The 15263-nt window shown below is 41.7% G+C and overlaps 1 protein-coding gene across 17 annotated transcripts in view; it reads right to left on the minus strand.

Moving 5' to 3' along the window:
* Positions 1–15263, minus strand: part of HHAT (hedgehog acyltransferase) — a 300160-nt gene that overhangs the window by 41772 nt on the left and 243125 nt on the right. Inside the window, exon 12 of one of the 17 annotated variants that reach the window (XM_045512463.2) lies at positions 1989–2204. The exons of the other annotated variants lie outside the window; for them this stretch is intronic. Within the exon in view, the coding sequence (XP_045368419.1) occupies positions 2188–2204 (17 nt within the window). The 3' untranslated portion in view covers positions 1989–2187. Of the gene's footprint in view, positions 1–1988; positions 2205–15263 lie in introns of those variants that run through there. 17 annotated transcript variants of the gene reach the window in all.

Genomic DNA, 15263 nt, shown 5'->3' on the forward strand with positions numbered 1-15263 from the left:
CCTGAGTTCCACCACATGTTAGCTACATATGGTAACTTCTCTGAACCTCTTGTTTTCTTTAAAACCAGAATCAAATCCCTATTCACAAAATGTATGAGAAGTAATCCACCTGATTCTCCATTCATTCAGTAGGATGCCTGAAGAGAGCAAAAGTCTGCCAAGAGTGTACTCAGACATCTCACAACCCTAAGTCCAAAAGGGTTTCCTTATGCCTAAACAATGCCATAGAACAACCGTGTTTCTGACTTGTAGAGGGATTGAAGGCACAAACCCTGAATGTACTCTGCCTGCATATTTTGCCATTTTGTTGTTTGAAACCCCAAATACATTGCTGCTATTTAAACCTACCACCTTTTTAGCACTGCTGGTTGTCAACAGCACGATTTCTGTAACACCAACTTGGATCCCTATGCCCAATATTCCAACATTCTGCTTTTCCATTTCCCATAAGCCAGACAAGCTGGTTGACAGCACATATGACAGGTCAAAGTCATTTGTGACTCTGACCCCCATGTGGCCACTGTCAGAGACAAGGAACCTGAGGCAGCCACCTTTCAGACACATGGGCTGTGTGGATGGCATCAAGAAGCCCATCCTCATAACTGGAAAACAAATGCGCTACCTGCATCCCAGTCTCTGAAGGTCATATTTGTACACAAAGGTCTACCATGGCCACGGTGAGTTTGCCTCCAGCACTACCCATCATCACCGTACTCAGTGTGGCCAGCACTGCTGGCTGCATCTGACCCACTCAGGACTACCTAGGTTACTCTTTGGGAGCCGATGTGAATCCATGGCTTGTTTTATGAATTCCTTTGCAATTATGCCATGCTTAGACTCCTGGAAATGAGTCTATATTCCCAAGCCCACTTAGACATGGGGAAAGGGGACCCCTGTGTATGCTGGTGGTCAGAGGACACCCTGAATGGGATTCTAAACACCACTGAAGACAGACATGTGTCTGAGGATAATCCCTGTGTACTACATACTAGAGCTGAACATATAGCCAAATATATGCTAAATCTCCCTTCTACCCTCCTCAAGTATTTAAATGGCTAAGGCCAAGATTATACAGTTGGGCTTATTCCAAGGACTTAAATTACTGCAAGCTCTTTTTATATTCCCCAATTGGGTTATTTAACACAAAATTCCACGGTGGTAGATGTCTGAGTCTGAATAAATTATAGAATCACTATGCTGGGAATGGTCTGTTTTAACAAGGCTCAATTCTGGTGTCTCTTTAACTGAACCACAAATTCCCTGAGCATTTCTGCATGCAGGCATGTTAATTCAAACGTCTGTAATACAACCAGTTTTTGCATTTTGCTTAATGCACCTTCAGACCTCCGTGAAATCTGACAATTAATCCTGCATTTTGTATTAACACACATGCAATTCGTACAGCCATTAATTTCTCTATAGAATAAATCCTCACTTGGAGGAAAAAAAAACCTGCTGGCGAATGCATATGGTAGTGTGCATAATCAATTAGTCTGTGGCGTTTTAACACTAAGTGTATACAGATTTAGGGTCTTGGGAGAATAAGTAAATAGCACTGGATAAACAAACTAGATATTGAGGGTAAGACTGAAGATCTTTACCAAGGAGCAATGAACACAGAGCAGTGCAATGACAGCAGAAAAAAACACACACTGCCAAGATGGGGGGAACAATTTCCCCACCACCAGCCCCACCAAGTACACGGTCCGGGGAGGAAGGGCCTGAATAATAAACGCATGGCTTCAAGTCTCCTCAGCCAAACATGCACTATGTTCACAGCAGTCCTCTGAGGATCAGCAGAGCAGCGCTCAATTTGCTTGAATGTTTTTATCTTCATTTGCCCTGCAGACTGCCCACCAACCCTGTAGCACTGGTTCAGATGGTTGATGCCACACATGCACCAAGAGGGGATAAAAAGTTTTATTACTCACATAATGAAGACTTCCAGGGAGAGCTGGCACTCAAGCCATTCTGAATTGGCTTGGCCAAAAGGAGGGGCAGATGGCTTTGGTTTTTGGGGTGGGGGTTGGAGGCAGACCCAGGGTGAGCAGTAGCTGGGTTTGCATGGTTTGAACTTGCCATTCTCACCCAGGGAAGGAGAGAGTCCATTTTCTTGTTGGCTTGACCAGAGATGAGACCCAAGGGGATGAAGGAGTGTGGGGCCTGAATGCCATCAGCAGTCAAACATCAAAAAAGGAGCCAGCCTATTATGTATAAAATAAGCTACAAGGATATATTATACAACATGGAGGATATAGCCAATAATTTATAATAACTATAACTTTCTCTTATATAGTTATAAAAACTATAAATATATAACTTTTTAAAATTGTGAACCACTATATTATACACCTGTAACTTATATGATACTATACATCAACCATACCTCAATAAAAAAAAAGTCACAGGCAACAGCATTTAAACCAATAAAGTTAGAACACTTCCTCACATCATACACAAAAATAAACTCAAAATGGCTTAAAGACTTAAACGTAAGACAAGACATGACAAACCTCCTAGAAGAAAAGATAGGCAAACAGTCTGACATAAATCTTAACAATGTTCTCCTAGGGCAGTCTACCCAGGTAATAGAAATAAAAGCAAAAATAAACAAATGGGACCTAATTAAATTTATAAGCTTTTGCACAGCAAAGGAAACTATAAGTAAAATAAAACTACAACCTATGGAATGGGAGAAAATATTTGCAAGTAATGTGACTGACAAAAGGTTTAATTTCCAGAATATATAAACAGCTCACACAACTTAACAACAAAAACAAACACCCAAAAGTGAGCAGACGACCTAAACAAGCAATTCTCCAATGAAGACATACAAATGGCCAATAGGAACATGAAAAAAAATGTTCAGTATCACTAACTATCAGAGAAATGCAAATCAAAACTACAATGAGGTATCACCTCACACCAGTCAGAACGGCCATTATTCAAAAGTCCACAAATGATAAATGCTGGAGAAGGTATGGAGGAAAAAGAGCCCTCCTGCACAGTTGGTAGGAATGTAGTTTGGTGAAACCATTATGGAAAACAGTATGGAGATTCCTCAAAAAACTAAAAATAGACTTACCATATGATCCAGCAATCCCACTCCTGGGCATATATCTGGAAGGAACTCCAATTCGAAAAGATACACACACCCCAAGGTTCACAGCAGCACTATATACAATAGCCAAGACATGGGAACAACCTAAATGTCCATCAACAGATGACTGGATAAAGAAGTTGTGGTATATTTATACAATGGAATACTACTCAGCCATAAAAAAGAATAAAATAATGCCACTTGCAGCAACATGGATGGACCTACAGATCGTCATTCTAAGTGAAGTAAGTCAGAAAGAGAAAGAAAAATACCATATGATATCACTAATATGTGGAATCCAAAAAAAAGAAAAAAAAGAGGACACTAATGAACTCATTTACAAAACAGAAATAGTCTCGCAGACACAGTAAACAATCTTATGGTTACCGGGAAAAAGGGGGTGGGAAGGGATAAATTTGGGAGTTTGAGACTTAGAAATGTTGGCCATTATATATAAAAACAGATTAAAAAAACAAATTCCTTCTGTATAGTGCAGGGAACTATATTCAGTATCTTGTAGCAATCTTTAGTGAAAAAGAGTATGAAAACAAATACATGTATGTATGTGCATGACTGGGACATTGTGCTGTATGCCAGAAATTGAAACATTGTAACTGACTATACTTCAATTTAAAAAAAAGTCACAGGGATATAATGTATAACACAGGGAATATAGTCAATAATATAATAATTTTGTATGCTGCATAATCTATAAAGACATCAAATCACTATGTTGTATGCCTAAAAACAATATAATAATGTAAGTCAACTATACTTCAATTTAAAGAAAAAAGAAGAAAAGAGAGGCAGAGTATTTAGTATAATCTTCCTACTTTTGAGCTGTCATTGAGGAATTTAAAACCTTACTCTGAAATTTATCTACTGCTTGACTCAATCTACTTAAAAATCTCTCATCAGTAAAAGTTGTATCACATTTAAAATAACTGATGTCACACATATCAAAGGAAACTGGCCCAGTGCCTGCATATAAGTGATGCTCAGTAATTGTTTCTGAACCTCAATCTGGAAATCGAAGGGAAAAAAAATTTTGCTTCCTTCATACAGTTCTATCTCTACTCTTTGCAGGGCTAGGGGGTGGAGAGTGTAATTAGGTTTGTTTGTTTGTTTATTTTAATGGAGGTACTGGGGATTGAACCCAGATCTCATGCATGCTAAGCCACACACTCTACCACTGAGCTATACCCTCCCCTAAGATTCCTGAAACTATTTACCAGTGATATTGGGATAAGGGGTGAGAAAAGGAGGGTGGAAGGGGTTATAAGGCTGGTGGTGGTGGGAGTAGCTGGGAAGGTGGTGGTCAGGGCACTGCAGAGGGTGATTCTCCCCAAATGTGCCACAGACCATGTCTATCTGAAGCATCTCTGCTGGTCACAGTGGCAGGTAGGTGTCCCGACTAGTTAAAGGACAACTTACTCAGTGCAGTGGGTAAGGACTTGGCATTACAGGCTGAATTGTGTCCCCCACTCAAAAGATATGCTTAAAAGCCACCTTACCCAGTGTGGTAGGTAAGGACAGAAAATGGTTTTAAAGGTTAAACTGTGTCCCCTCAAAAGACATGCTTAAAGGCCACCTTACCCAGTGTGGTAGGTAAGGACAAGAAATGGTTTTAAAGGTTAAACAGTGTCCCCTCAAAAGACAAGCTTAAGTCTTAATCCTCCACTACCTCAGAACATGGCCTTATTTGGAAAGTCAGTCTTTGCAGATGCAGTCAAGTTAAGATGAGGTCACAGTCAGCTGGAGTGGGTCTGAAATCCAATATGACTGATGTCCTCATAAAAAGAAGGAGAGACACAGGGACAGACAGTCGGGGAGCAAGCCACGTGATGACAGAGGCAGAGGTTACTGGGCTGCAGCTTCAGGCCAGGGTACACCAAGGACGGCTGGCCACCACCAGAAGCTCAGAGAGACAAGGAAGGCTTCTCCCCAGGGTCTCAGAGGAGCGTGGCCCCACTGACACCTTGATTTCAGACTTCCAACCTCCAGAACTGTGAGAGGATCCGTTCTGTTGTTCAAGCCACCCTGCTTGTGGTACTCTGTGACACCAGCTCTAGGGACCTAAGATAGCATAGAAAAAAAAATCACCCATTACTTTCATTTTTTTTTCTTCTTTGAAGATTTGAGTGTGTAATTTTATTCAAAATTGGAAGAGCTTAAGTTTTTTGGTTCAGAATGAAGACTCAACCGCAGACCTTTATCTATTGCCAATTACCCTTTAATTCTCAAAATTATTTTAAATGTAAACAAGATGTTCTATATAAAATGTCTAGAATTCTGGCTTATAATAGTTTTTATATTCTCTTGTTAATATAACAAATTGCCAAGCAGAAGATAAAAGACGTATTTCTGCAAGGTCTGTAAGCAAAGACAAAATGTTAACAATGATTATTTCTGGGCTATGGGATTACAGGTCATTTTTCTTGGTAACTTTCAATTCTTCCTCACTGTAATAAAAAATATTTTCAAAAGAAACACATTTCTTCTTTTCAGAGACACTAGTATTTTCATAAAAGCAAAAAATAGGATTCAATGCCTTGTCTTGTGGGCTTTTGTCTTGACTTTTAATCTTGGGGCTCAGGGATTGTTCATAGCCCGCTGATTAGGCCTAAAAGAATTAGAATAGGAGATGCAGTGGCAGGAGCATCCATTTGCTCCTTTAGAAATTGGAAAAAATGAACTTATTCTGCCAGTGCAAGAGGCTCAGGCCAGGAGTGTGTGGGTAATTTTTTCTGATTTAGTACCATCATATGGATAGTCCTCTTATTCTCACAAATGAGCCTCAAAGAGCAGCTGCTTGAAAGTCTCTTTGCAGCAAAAATCAATCATGTTTAAAAGTAAATAGAGAGTTCAGGTTCTGCAATGACAACAGAAACTTAACACAGCCTCTGTCTCCTGCTGCTGACAACTAAAATTATGTTACCAGCAACAAGAGTTACAAAACTTCACTAATTAAGACATGACAACGTTGGCCCAAGAGACAAATAAACCACTGGACGTCTGATTCATGACAAAGATTGCACTGCACATTGGAGGGGAAATGATGTTGTTTTCAATCAGTGTTGCTGGGTCAATTAGATATTCACAAAGGAAAAACAAATCTTGATCCTTATCCTATATAATACACAAAAGCTAATTCTAAATGGACTGTAGATCTAAACAGAGAAAGTAAAATTTCTAAAAGATAATACAGAGTGACATCTTCATAACCTTGGGCTAAACAAACATTTCTTAATGAGGACACAGAAACCATTAACAATGAAGAAGATGATTGATAAGCAGGACTTACTGAAAGTTAAAAACTTCTGTTTATCAGAAAACATCATTAAAAGAGTAAAATATGAAAGACGTAAAGGGGGAGAACATATCCACAATATATAAAACCAACAAAAGACTCTTACCTGGAATGTATAAAGAATGCTTATAAACCAAGGAAAGAAAAAGGCAATTGACTCAGTTTTTTTTAAATGGCCGAAAGACTTCTAAGAGCATTTCACAAAAGAGAATATACAAGTAGTCCATATGCAAAGATACGTAAACTTGAGTCATCAGGGAAATGCAAGTTAAAATCATGATGAAATACCATACATACACACACAAGAGCTAAAATTAAGATGGACAATTCCAAGTTTTGGAGAGGAGACAGAGCCACTGGAATGCTCATGCACACTAGGTAGGGAATAAATTGGTGCAACATTAAAAAACTGGTGACTTCTACTGAAACTGATCATACACATATCCTAAGACCCAGCAATTCCACTCCTAGGGTTGTACCTAACAGAAATATATACATATGTGCAGTAAAAGACATGTACAAGATTTTTCAGAAGAGTGCTATCTGTAATAGCCTCCATCTATAAACAATGTAAAAAGTCATCAACAGTGAATAGATACATAAGTTGTGGTATATTCATACAACAAAATACTATCCATCAACAAAAGTGAAAAAAACTACTGCTAACATAATGACATTGATGAATCTCTCAAACATAGCACTGGAAGAAGCAAGACACCAAAAGGAAATACCATCAGATCTACTAGAATGTGATGTACATGTTTCTAAAAATTACCACACTATGCAAACTCATGCAATTTAAACCCTAGGGCTTAAGGAAAAAAAAAAAAAGTTAAGGGTGTAACACTCAAAACTTTGCCAGTAACGCATAAAAGATAAAAAGACAGCAATCTAATCAAAGTGGTAACATGGTTTTACACAAGTAAAATGATTAAGAAATGAATTAAATACTAAAATAAATACAGGTTTACAAAGATTTGAAGTTTACTTGTGGAAGTGGGTGTCAGAAGGGTTGCAGTCTGCGAGTTATTATGAAGAGATGGAGGGAGGGTTGTCTGAAATTGGATGGATTGTGGTAACGCTAGACATGGCTGCGTGTGGCCCATAACATGCTAGCTGAACTGAGCTGGCTGGTAGACCTTTGAGGTGTGTGTGTGCATGTGTGTGTGTGTGTTGGATATTCCTGCTGGGCTCAGTTCAGCTGGGTAGAGTTTTCTGCATTCACCTAGTTTCTTGAGGACAAAATTGCCTATAAGCAAATACTAAACTGCATTATGCTCAAATTGTTCCCTAATGTATCAATCACGGTGGAAATTTGCATTTCCAAAACAAGCATTAGAGCAGAACTGACAGTGCCTTATTATTCTGTTTACAAAATGTTTAAACACAGGCAAAACTGATCTGCGACATTAGATATCAGAATGCTGTTCACCCTAGAGCAGGTTGTGACTAGAAGGGCTCACAAGGAGAAACTTTTAGGGTGCTAGGTCCTGGTTAAATGAGTATGTTCAGTTTATGAAAATTCACACGGTACACTTAAGATTTGTGCACTTTAATGTATGTATGTTACATTTTAAAATAAAAGTTCAAAAAAACATTTAAAATTGAAAAACAAATTCCACCTCTTTTAGGAAGACTTCCTGGGCTTTTTTAGGATAAGCACTGAGATTTTCCGGCCCCACTGTATGGACATTCAGTTTCTTGCAAAACATGGACACTGATCACTGATCCTCATATCACAGACATCAATACCCCTCTTTTCATGCAGTGTTCAGTACTTCCTCATTCATGCCCTAACGAGTAACAAAGCAAGATTTCTAAATTATCAATTCCAGACAGATACTTAGCAGAAACCCCAGCGTTTTCTTAGCAGTGTGATGCAGAGAAAATAGTGTTGAAGAAGGAACTGGACGACACGGGCTCACATCTCAACTCTGCCATTTTGTGGCTAAATGGGTTTGGCAAGTCATTTAACCTAAGTTCTAGTTTTCTCACCCACTAAGAATATAATAGTTCTATTCAATCTGTATTATAGGACTGTAATGCAAATCAAAGTGCTTGCAAAGTATAAAGAGATATACACATGCATATATACATGCATAAGATGTTAACGCAGTATTTCCTCTCTCATGTTTAACTGAAATTTAGTTTCAGCCTCCTCTTTCTTTGTTGGTGTACATCCACCACGTCATGGACACCAAAATCCGAAATAACAAGGATGGCTGGCATTAGCCTAATTTTATTTATACAGCCCCGTGTGTAACTAGGGGTTCCACAAAGGCATTTTGACGGTGATGGTGGTGAGGGTTTGGTGCTCTGGTGGATTTATGTCTTCATCAGGGAGACGAGTGTCCACGCAGCCTTCTGAGGTATGTGCACATGCAGAGGTGCTGTAAAGCTTCCTGTCCATCATGCTGGAGTCAGTGCTCAGTGATCTGTGCTCAGAGGAGTGTTTTCACTACAGCTAACACTGTCCCCATTCCACACCCCCGGCCCAGTTAATTCTCTTCCTAAGGCCCCTGCATCCTGTCTCCTAAATGTTGAGCGTGCTTTCCAACCAAATCAAGCAAACTGAAGAGAGCACAAAAATCTAATACCTAATAATATGCCTCTAAACCCAGATGCTGATTATTTGGATAAGCTAGTTTGGATTATTCACATCACTGGATGCATGAAAGTTGCCTAGAGCTGTTGGCTTCTTGTCTCCTGCCAGAATCTCAAAGCTCGTTATAAATTCTACCCACTAAACTCAGTGGGAGAGGTTCCCACATAGAATAATAGTTACTCCTTCTTAGCCATGGAGCAATTCTTCCAGGCTGGAAGAGATGGACGCTAGAAGGGCACTAGGAGCACAGCTAGGCGTTTCGCATACTGTTAGCCGATGCTGGCATTAACAGGCCAAATTACGGCGAGTATCTCAAAGGCGACGCAAGAAGCATTTCAATCAGAAGCACCAGGAGTGCTCATTAAAATACAGATTTGGGGTGCTACCCCTGACCTGCTAAATCAGGGTCTCTCAGAGAATCTCAGGATCCTGCATTTGAAATAACCTTGTCAGGTGGTTCTGATGGGCAATAAAGTTATGAAACAATTGTCTTGGAGGTTGGGCAAGAGAACCACTGACATCATACTGATTAATGATGACACAAAAAGGAGCAATCTCATTAAGAAAGCTGTGTTAGACCAGGTCAACCTTGAAATCACTCCGCATTGTGTTAATAATGAGAAATGCAGCAACCAGGCATCCAACCTGTACTGAGCCACAGACAGGAGGCAGGAGAAATTTGTCACACATATTTAACACTGAGTTGTCACAGCAAATAAACAAACCCAGAAAATTTCCTACGTGCCATTCTGGGGACTCATCAGAGGTGGGATGTGACCCAGGTGTCCCTGCCATTTCAGTATGCCCCTGGCTGTGCATCAGACTCCCCACTCTCCCCACTTCTATGCATCCATCTGTTTACCAGATGGATTGAGAGAGAGCATTTCCTCTGGAGAGCTTGGAAAAGTCACCTTATGCCAGGCAGTTGCATAAGGACACCAGAAATGCCAAAATAACATGATGAAAGCCAGGGACTATAATTCTAGGTTCCTGGATTTTAGCAGATGACCAATAAATGGTCTTCCTTGGATTTACAAAGTGAGCGAGAAAGGAAAAAATGAGGTAGGATGGGATAAGAGGATGGAAGAAAAGGTAAATGGATAAATGCGTGGACTGATAAAGGGCAGATGGATAGATAAGATTATGGATGGATGGGTGGATGGACAGACAAATGGATGGATGGAAGAAGAGATAGGAGAATCATGTCAGACCAATTACCTTTTATCCCTAAAATAATTTTTAACAGATTTATTGAGATATAATTAAAACACCATACAACTAACTCACATAAAGTGTATTAATTCAATGGCTTTTCATATACTCAAGAGTTGTGCACCCTCCACCAAAATCAATTATAGAACATTTTATCACTCCGGAAAAGGAACCCCAAGCTCATTAGCCATCACCCTCCAAACCACGTCCCTCCCACCCCTAGGCAATCACTGTATGCTTTTTGTCTCCATAGTTTAACTTATTCAGGACATTTCATATAAATAGAATCATACAATATATGGTCCTTAGTGACTGGCTTCTTTGACTTACAATAAACTTTTCAAGATTTATCACTGTTGCAGGATGTATCAGTATTTCCTTCCTTTCTATTGCTGAATAATATTCCATTGAATGGATAAACCACATCTTATTTATCAATTCATCAACTGATGAACACATGGGCTATTTCCACCTTTTGGCTGTTACAAATATTGCTATGAACATTCGTGTACAAAGTTGTTGTGCAGATATATACCTAGCAGTGGAATTGCTGAGTCATATGGTAACTATGTTTATAAACTTTTTGAAGAACTGCCAGACTATCATTCCAAAGTGTCTGTTTTCTTCTTTACACTCCCACAGGCAGTATATTTGGGTTCAAATTTCTCTACATCCTTTCCAACACTTATTTTCCATTTTTTACTTGTTTGTTATCATAGCTTAGATCTGAAGGTTCTTAGATCTGAAGAATCTTAGATCTGAAGATCCCCTCTTCCATCTTTCTGGTCCTTTGGCACCCAGCAGCCCTTGTCATTCCTCACATAGCCTTCTTTCTCCTAGTACTGGTCTCCGTCAAGTCAGCCCCTACATTACATCCACATGGATCTTTCAAAAATGAGAATTGTGCCACTCTCTTGCAAAAGTCCTTCTGTGACCCACCCCAACCCTAGTCCATTAAGGGTGAAGCCCATGCTCCGTTGCACAGCACACACGGCCTTCATTTTCTTGTCTTCAAGTTACCTTTTTGGTGTCCTCTGGTGTAACCAGTCTATTCACTGACACCATACCTCGCATCCTCTCCTGCTATGATCCTGAAATGCCGGCAGTTTCCTGAATGTACAATTTTCTGCCTCCATGCCTTTGTGCAAGCTGTGCCCCTCCCCTAAGTCTGACACTTACTCTTCCTTTAAGCCCACCTCTGATGTCACCGCCTCCATGATGAATTTCTCACCCAGAAGATAAAGCTCACCATTCACCTTTTTGTCCCCAAAGCACTATGTCTCAAAGCACTGTGGCACATTTTCCCACGCTTGATTATCACTTTATCCCAAGCACCCAGTACAAATGACTGGCAGGAACAGAGGGAGGCCCTCTCCTTTAAGCAATTTTCTCTGTAGAAAAGATCTCAGCTTCATCCAGACTCATCTGACCACTGTGCCTTTTTCCTGAATCAAATAGGCCGAGATGTTTCTAACATTTCTCATTTTCCTACTGTGTACTTTTGCTTCTTTTGGTAAAATCCTCACTAGTGGTAGCAGGTTTTTACAGCAATGAAAAAGGTATGACCCAACCCTCCAGCAATCTTGTTGGGGCAGCCACGAAGTGAGAAAAGTAATCAAGAGGCAAGCTTCAAAAATGAGAAAAGTAAGTGATAGGTAACTGTGGACATAAACAGAATGTTAAAACAGGACCAGGAACAATTTTACTATATTAAAAGTTACCTGGTTTCTTCCAGCTTTGTGAAAAACAATGACTTGCCAAGAAAAGGCATGGCTCCCAGGACAGGTCTGTGTGACCATTATTTGTCTGTCATTTCAAAGTCAGCATATAAAAGCACTCATGATGTTGCCTGACATCTTTTAGATCTCCTGTGATTGACAGCTCTCAGAATGCAAATAGTCCCCTCTTATACATTACAACAAAAGTGCCCAAAGACCTTCTCACACAGGAGACTCAATTTGGAACCAAGACAAATGACAGTGGTCCCATTCACTCACTGTGTAACCAAACAATTGGGAAAAGGGAAATCAGGTTTATCAAGCAAATCCCATGTTTCTATATCATAAACTGGGTGGCTTGGCCTCCTCTGAGCAGGCCACAGAAATCTTCCTAATGCTCTCTGGGCAGAGTCTTGTATCTATCCCCTGGCTTAACCCTCAGTTACCTGTTTTCTTCTCTTCCTGAAAGCCTGAGGTTATAGGTAACTCCCGTTGGCATGTACCCCTGGCCCTTGGAAGTCTTCTCACAGTAAAGGAATGCAATCACCTTTTAAAACAAAATACTCCATTTCCTCTTTTATTTTACTGACAGCAGGTGAATCTTCTCGGCTTTTTCTTCCAAGGTCACATGAAAATGCTACCAGAAAAAGAAAGAAAACGCCTGAGATGTGCTGCCTAGAGACCTAAATAGGGCTAAAATTAGCAGCTGCCTCCTTCCCTGGGGAAGAGCTGGCAGCAGCTGGAGCGTGACAATGCCCGGAGGAGAACAGAGTGGAGCAGAGAGGCGCTGTGGGCATGCTGCTCAGCTGGCACCAGGGGACAAAGGCTCTGGGCCTCGGCCGGGCTGGATGCTGAGTGACTCCCGAGTGGAGCATCAGCCCTGCCTGCCCTCCTTGAGAGCCCTGATCTGCTGGCCTGACGTGAGGTGACAAATACTTCCAGACCAGCTACTCCTATCTGCTGCTTCCTATATAAATGATGTCAAGGGTCAGAGAAGGACACATGAGGAGGAGACAGATATTAACGAAGGTGGTAGTGACAAGTTTTCCTTGTTTCCAAAACAGCTGATGCATGCGTCCCTGGATGGTGCCTGGAGGGGTCCCTGCTATGCTCGCCCATCTTCACCAACCAGCACCACTCTTCAACCTAACATGGATTGCCCAAGAAAGACAGGCAGGACCTGGAAGGGCAGCTTCCCTTGCTTCTCACCTTCACTGGGCCCTCACTGAGCCTCTGGCCCATCCTGCTCTGGGTGACTACATTTGCCATGCGACACTGCCGTGGGTGGCATGTGACTGTTCTCACCCTCATCTCACACCTTTGGGGTGCCTGTCTGCAGGCCCACGCCCAGAGCAAAATCCAACTAAGGGACAGACCTCAACACTTTAAAGAGGAGATCTCTGACCTTCCAGATCTAGAGGCGTGCTCTGAGGGGTGTTCCTCAGAGTGGCGAAGGAGTCACCACCAGCCCGTCTCCGCATCTTGTCCCACTCGTCCCCCCACCCTCCCACCCCTACAACCTGGACGAGATTCCCGGGGCTCCCAAAACAAAGTGCCCCAAATGGAATGACTTAAAACAACAGAAATGGGTCGTCTCATAGCCCTGGAGGCTAGAAGTCTGAAGTCAAGGTGCCGGCAGCGCCGTGGTCCCCCTGAAGCCTAGTCTAGGAGAAGTCCCTCCCTTGCCTCTTGCAGCTTCAGGTGGTCCCAGGCCTTCCACGGCATGGGTCACCGCGACTCCAATCTCTCTGTCTTCACATGGTCATCTTTTCCCTGTGACATCACGTCATCCTCCCTCTGTGCATGTTTGTCTCTGCATCCGAATTTCCCCTTTCAATAGGGGCACCACTCATATGCATTAGGGCCCACCCTAATGGTCTCATTTTAACATGAGTCCCCCTGTAAAGGCCCTATTTCCAAATAGGGTTACATTTTGAGACACTGGGGTTAGGACTTCTACATATCTTTTCGGAGGCACAATTTAGTCCATAGCCCCTCCTTTGCCACGCTCTCCTCTCTCAGTAGGTTCCCTTTGCCAAGAAGACTCCACAGCATCAGGGAGCAAGACCAGGCGGCAGCTGGCAGGCTGGGAGAATCATCACCGGGTCAGTGCCGAGAAAAGTGGTCCCAACGGTCCCTGTGCCGTGAAGCTCCGGCCCCCTCAACAGTGCTGTATGGAGCCAAACAGGTGCTCCCAAAACAGGATTCTTTTTTTTCTATCTTTATTTCAAGACATGGAGAAGTTTTTCTCCATCCTTTTCACTCTCATTTACTGAATATTCGCTTAAATACTTGACTGCCTAATTACACTCCAGAGAGGTGACCACGGTGCCCAGCAGAATTCCTGAGGCAGGGAAAGCTCCCCTGGGTTCCACTTTCTGATCTCCACCACAACCAGCCCACACTGCTGCCTTCTGCTGCATTTCTTGCCATGTGATATATTGTGATCATGGGCCTTCGGCTCTTACAAGAGCCATTCCTGAGACCACTTCCTGTCTTTGGTAATTCAGACAGCAAGACAGCATGCCCAAACAAAACCACCTTCCTCCACTGCTGTCTTGGTCTGAGTAAGGGTGATTATATTAGAAACAGGGCTTGTGAGCAAGCCAATACAATGCCTGAGTCTGCCCAAGAGAGGCAAAAACCAACACCCCGAGGGCTGGTTTGTCAGATGAGCGAGAGCCCTTCACCAACTGAGCAGGCTCAGGGTAAAACTGCAGTAGCCCCTCCTTATCCACAGGAGATACGGTCCAAGACCCCAGGGGATGCTTCAAACTGTGGATGGTACCGAGCCCTATACACACTGCTTTTTCCTACACATACATACTTATGATAAAGTTTAATTTACAAAGTAGGCACAGTAAGAGATTCATAACAATAACTAGTAATAACATAGAACAATTATAACAATATACTCTAATAACAGTTACGTGAGTGTGTTCTCTCTCTCTCAAAATATCTTACTGAACAACTTTCATGCTTTTCCCATCTTAACTAAGCACCTATAATGCACTGTGGCCATAATTTTGCAGTCTGAGGAGCAACAGTGAAACCAGGATGGATCTCTCTTTTCCTCCTTCATAATTCCAAGTGTCAAAGACTCATCCTACTGTAGATCTTAGCACCTCAGCATACAATTTTTTTTCTTTCCCTGTTAAGAACTTTCACCTTTTCACTTAAAGGACGTACTTTATGGCTTCTCTTTGGCACATCATCTAAATTGCCAGCATCACTACTCTTGTGCTTTGGGGCCAGTCTTAAGTACACTAAGGGTTACTTGAACACAAGCAGTGTGATATCACGACAGTGGATCTGATA

This window comes from Camelus bactrianus, chromosome 23 (assembly GCF_048773025.1).
Source record: "Camelus bactrianus isolate YW-2024 breed Bactrian camel chromosome 23, ASM4877302v1, whole genome shotgun sequence".
NCBI lineage: Eukaryota > Metazoa > Chordata > Mammalia > Artiodactyla > Camelidae > Camelus > Camelus bactrianus.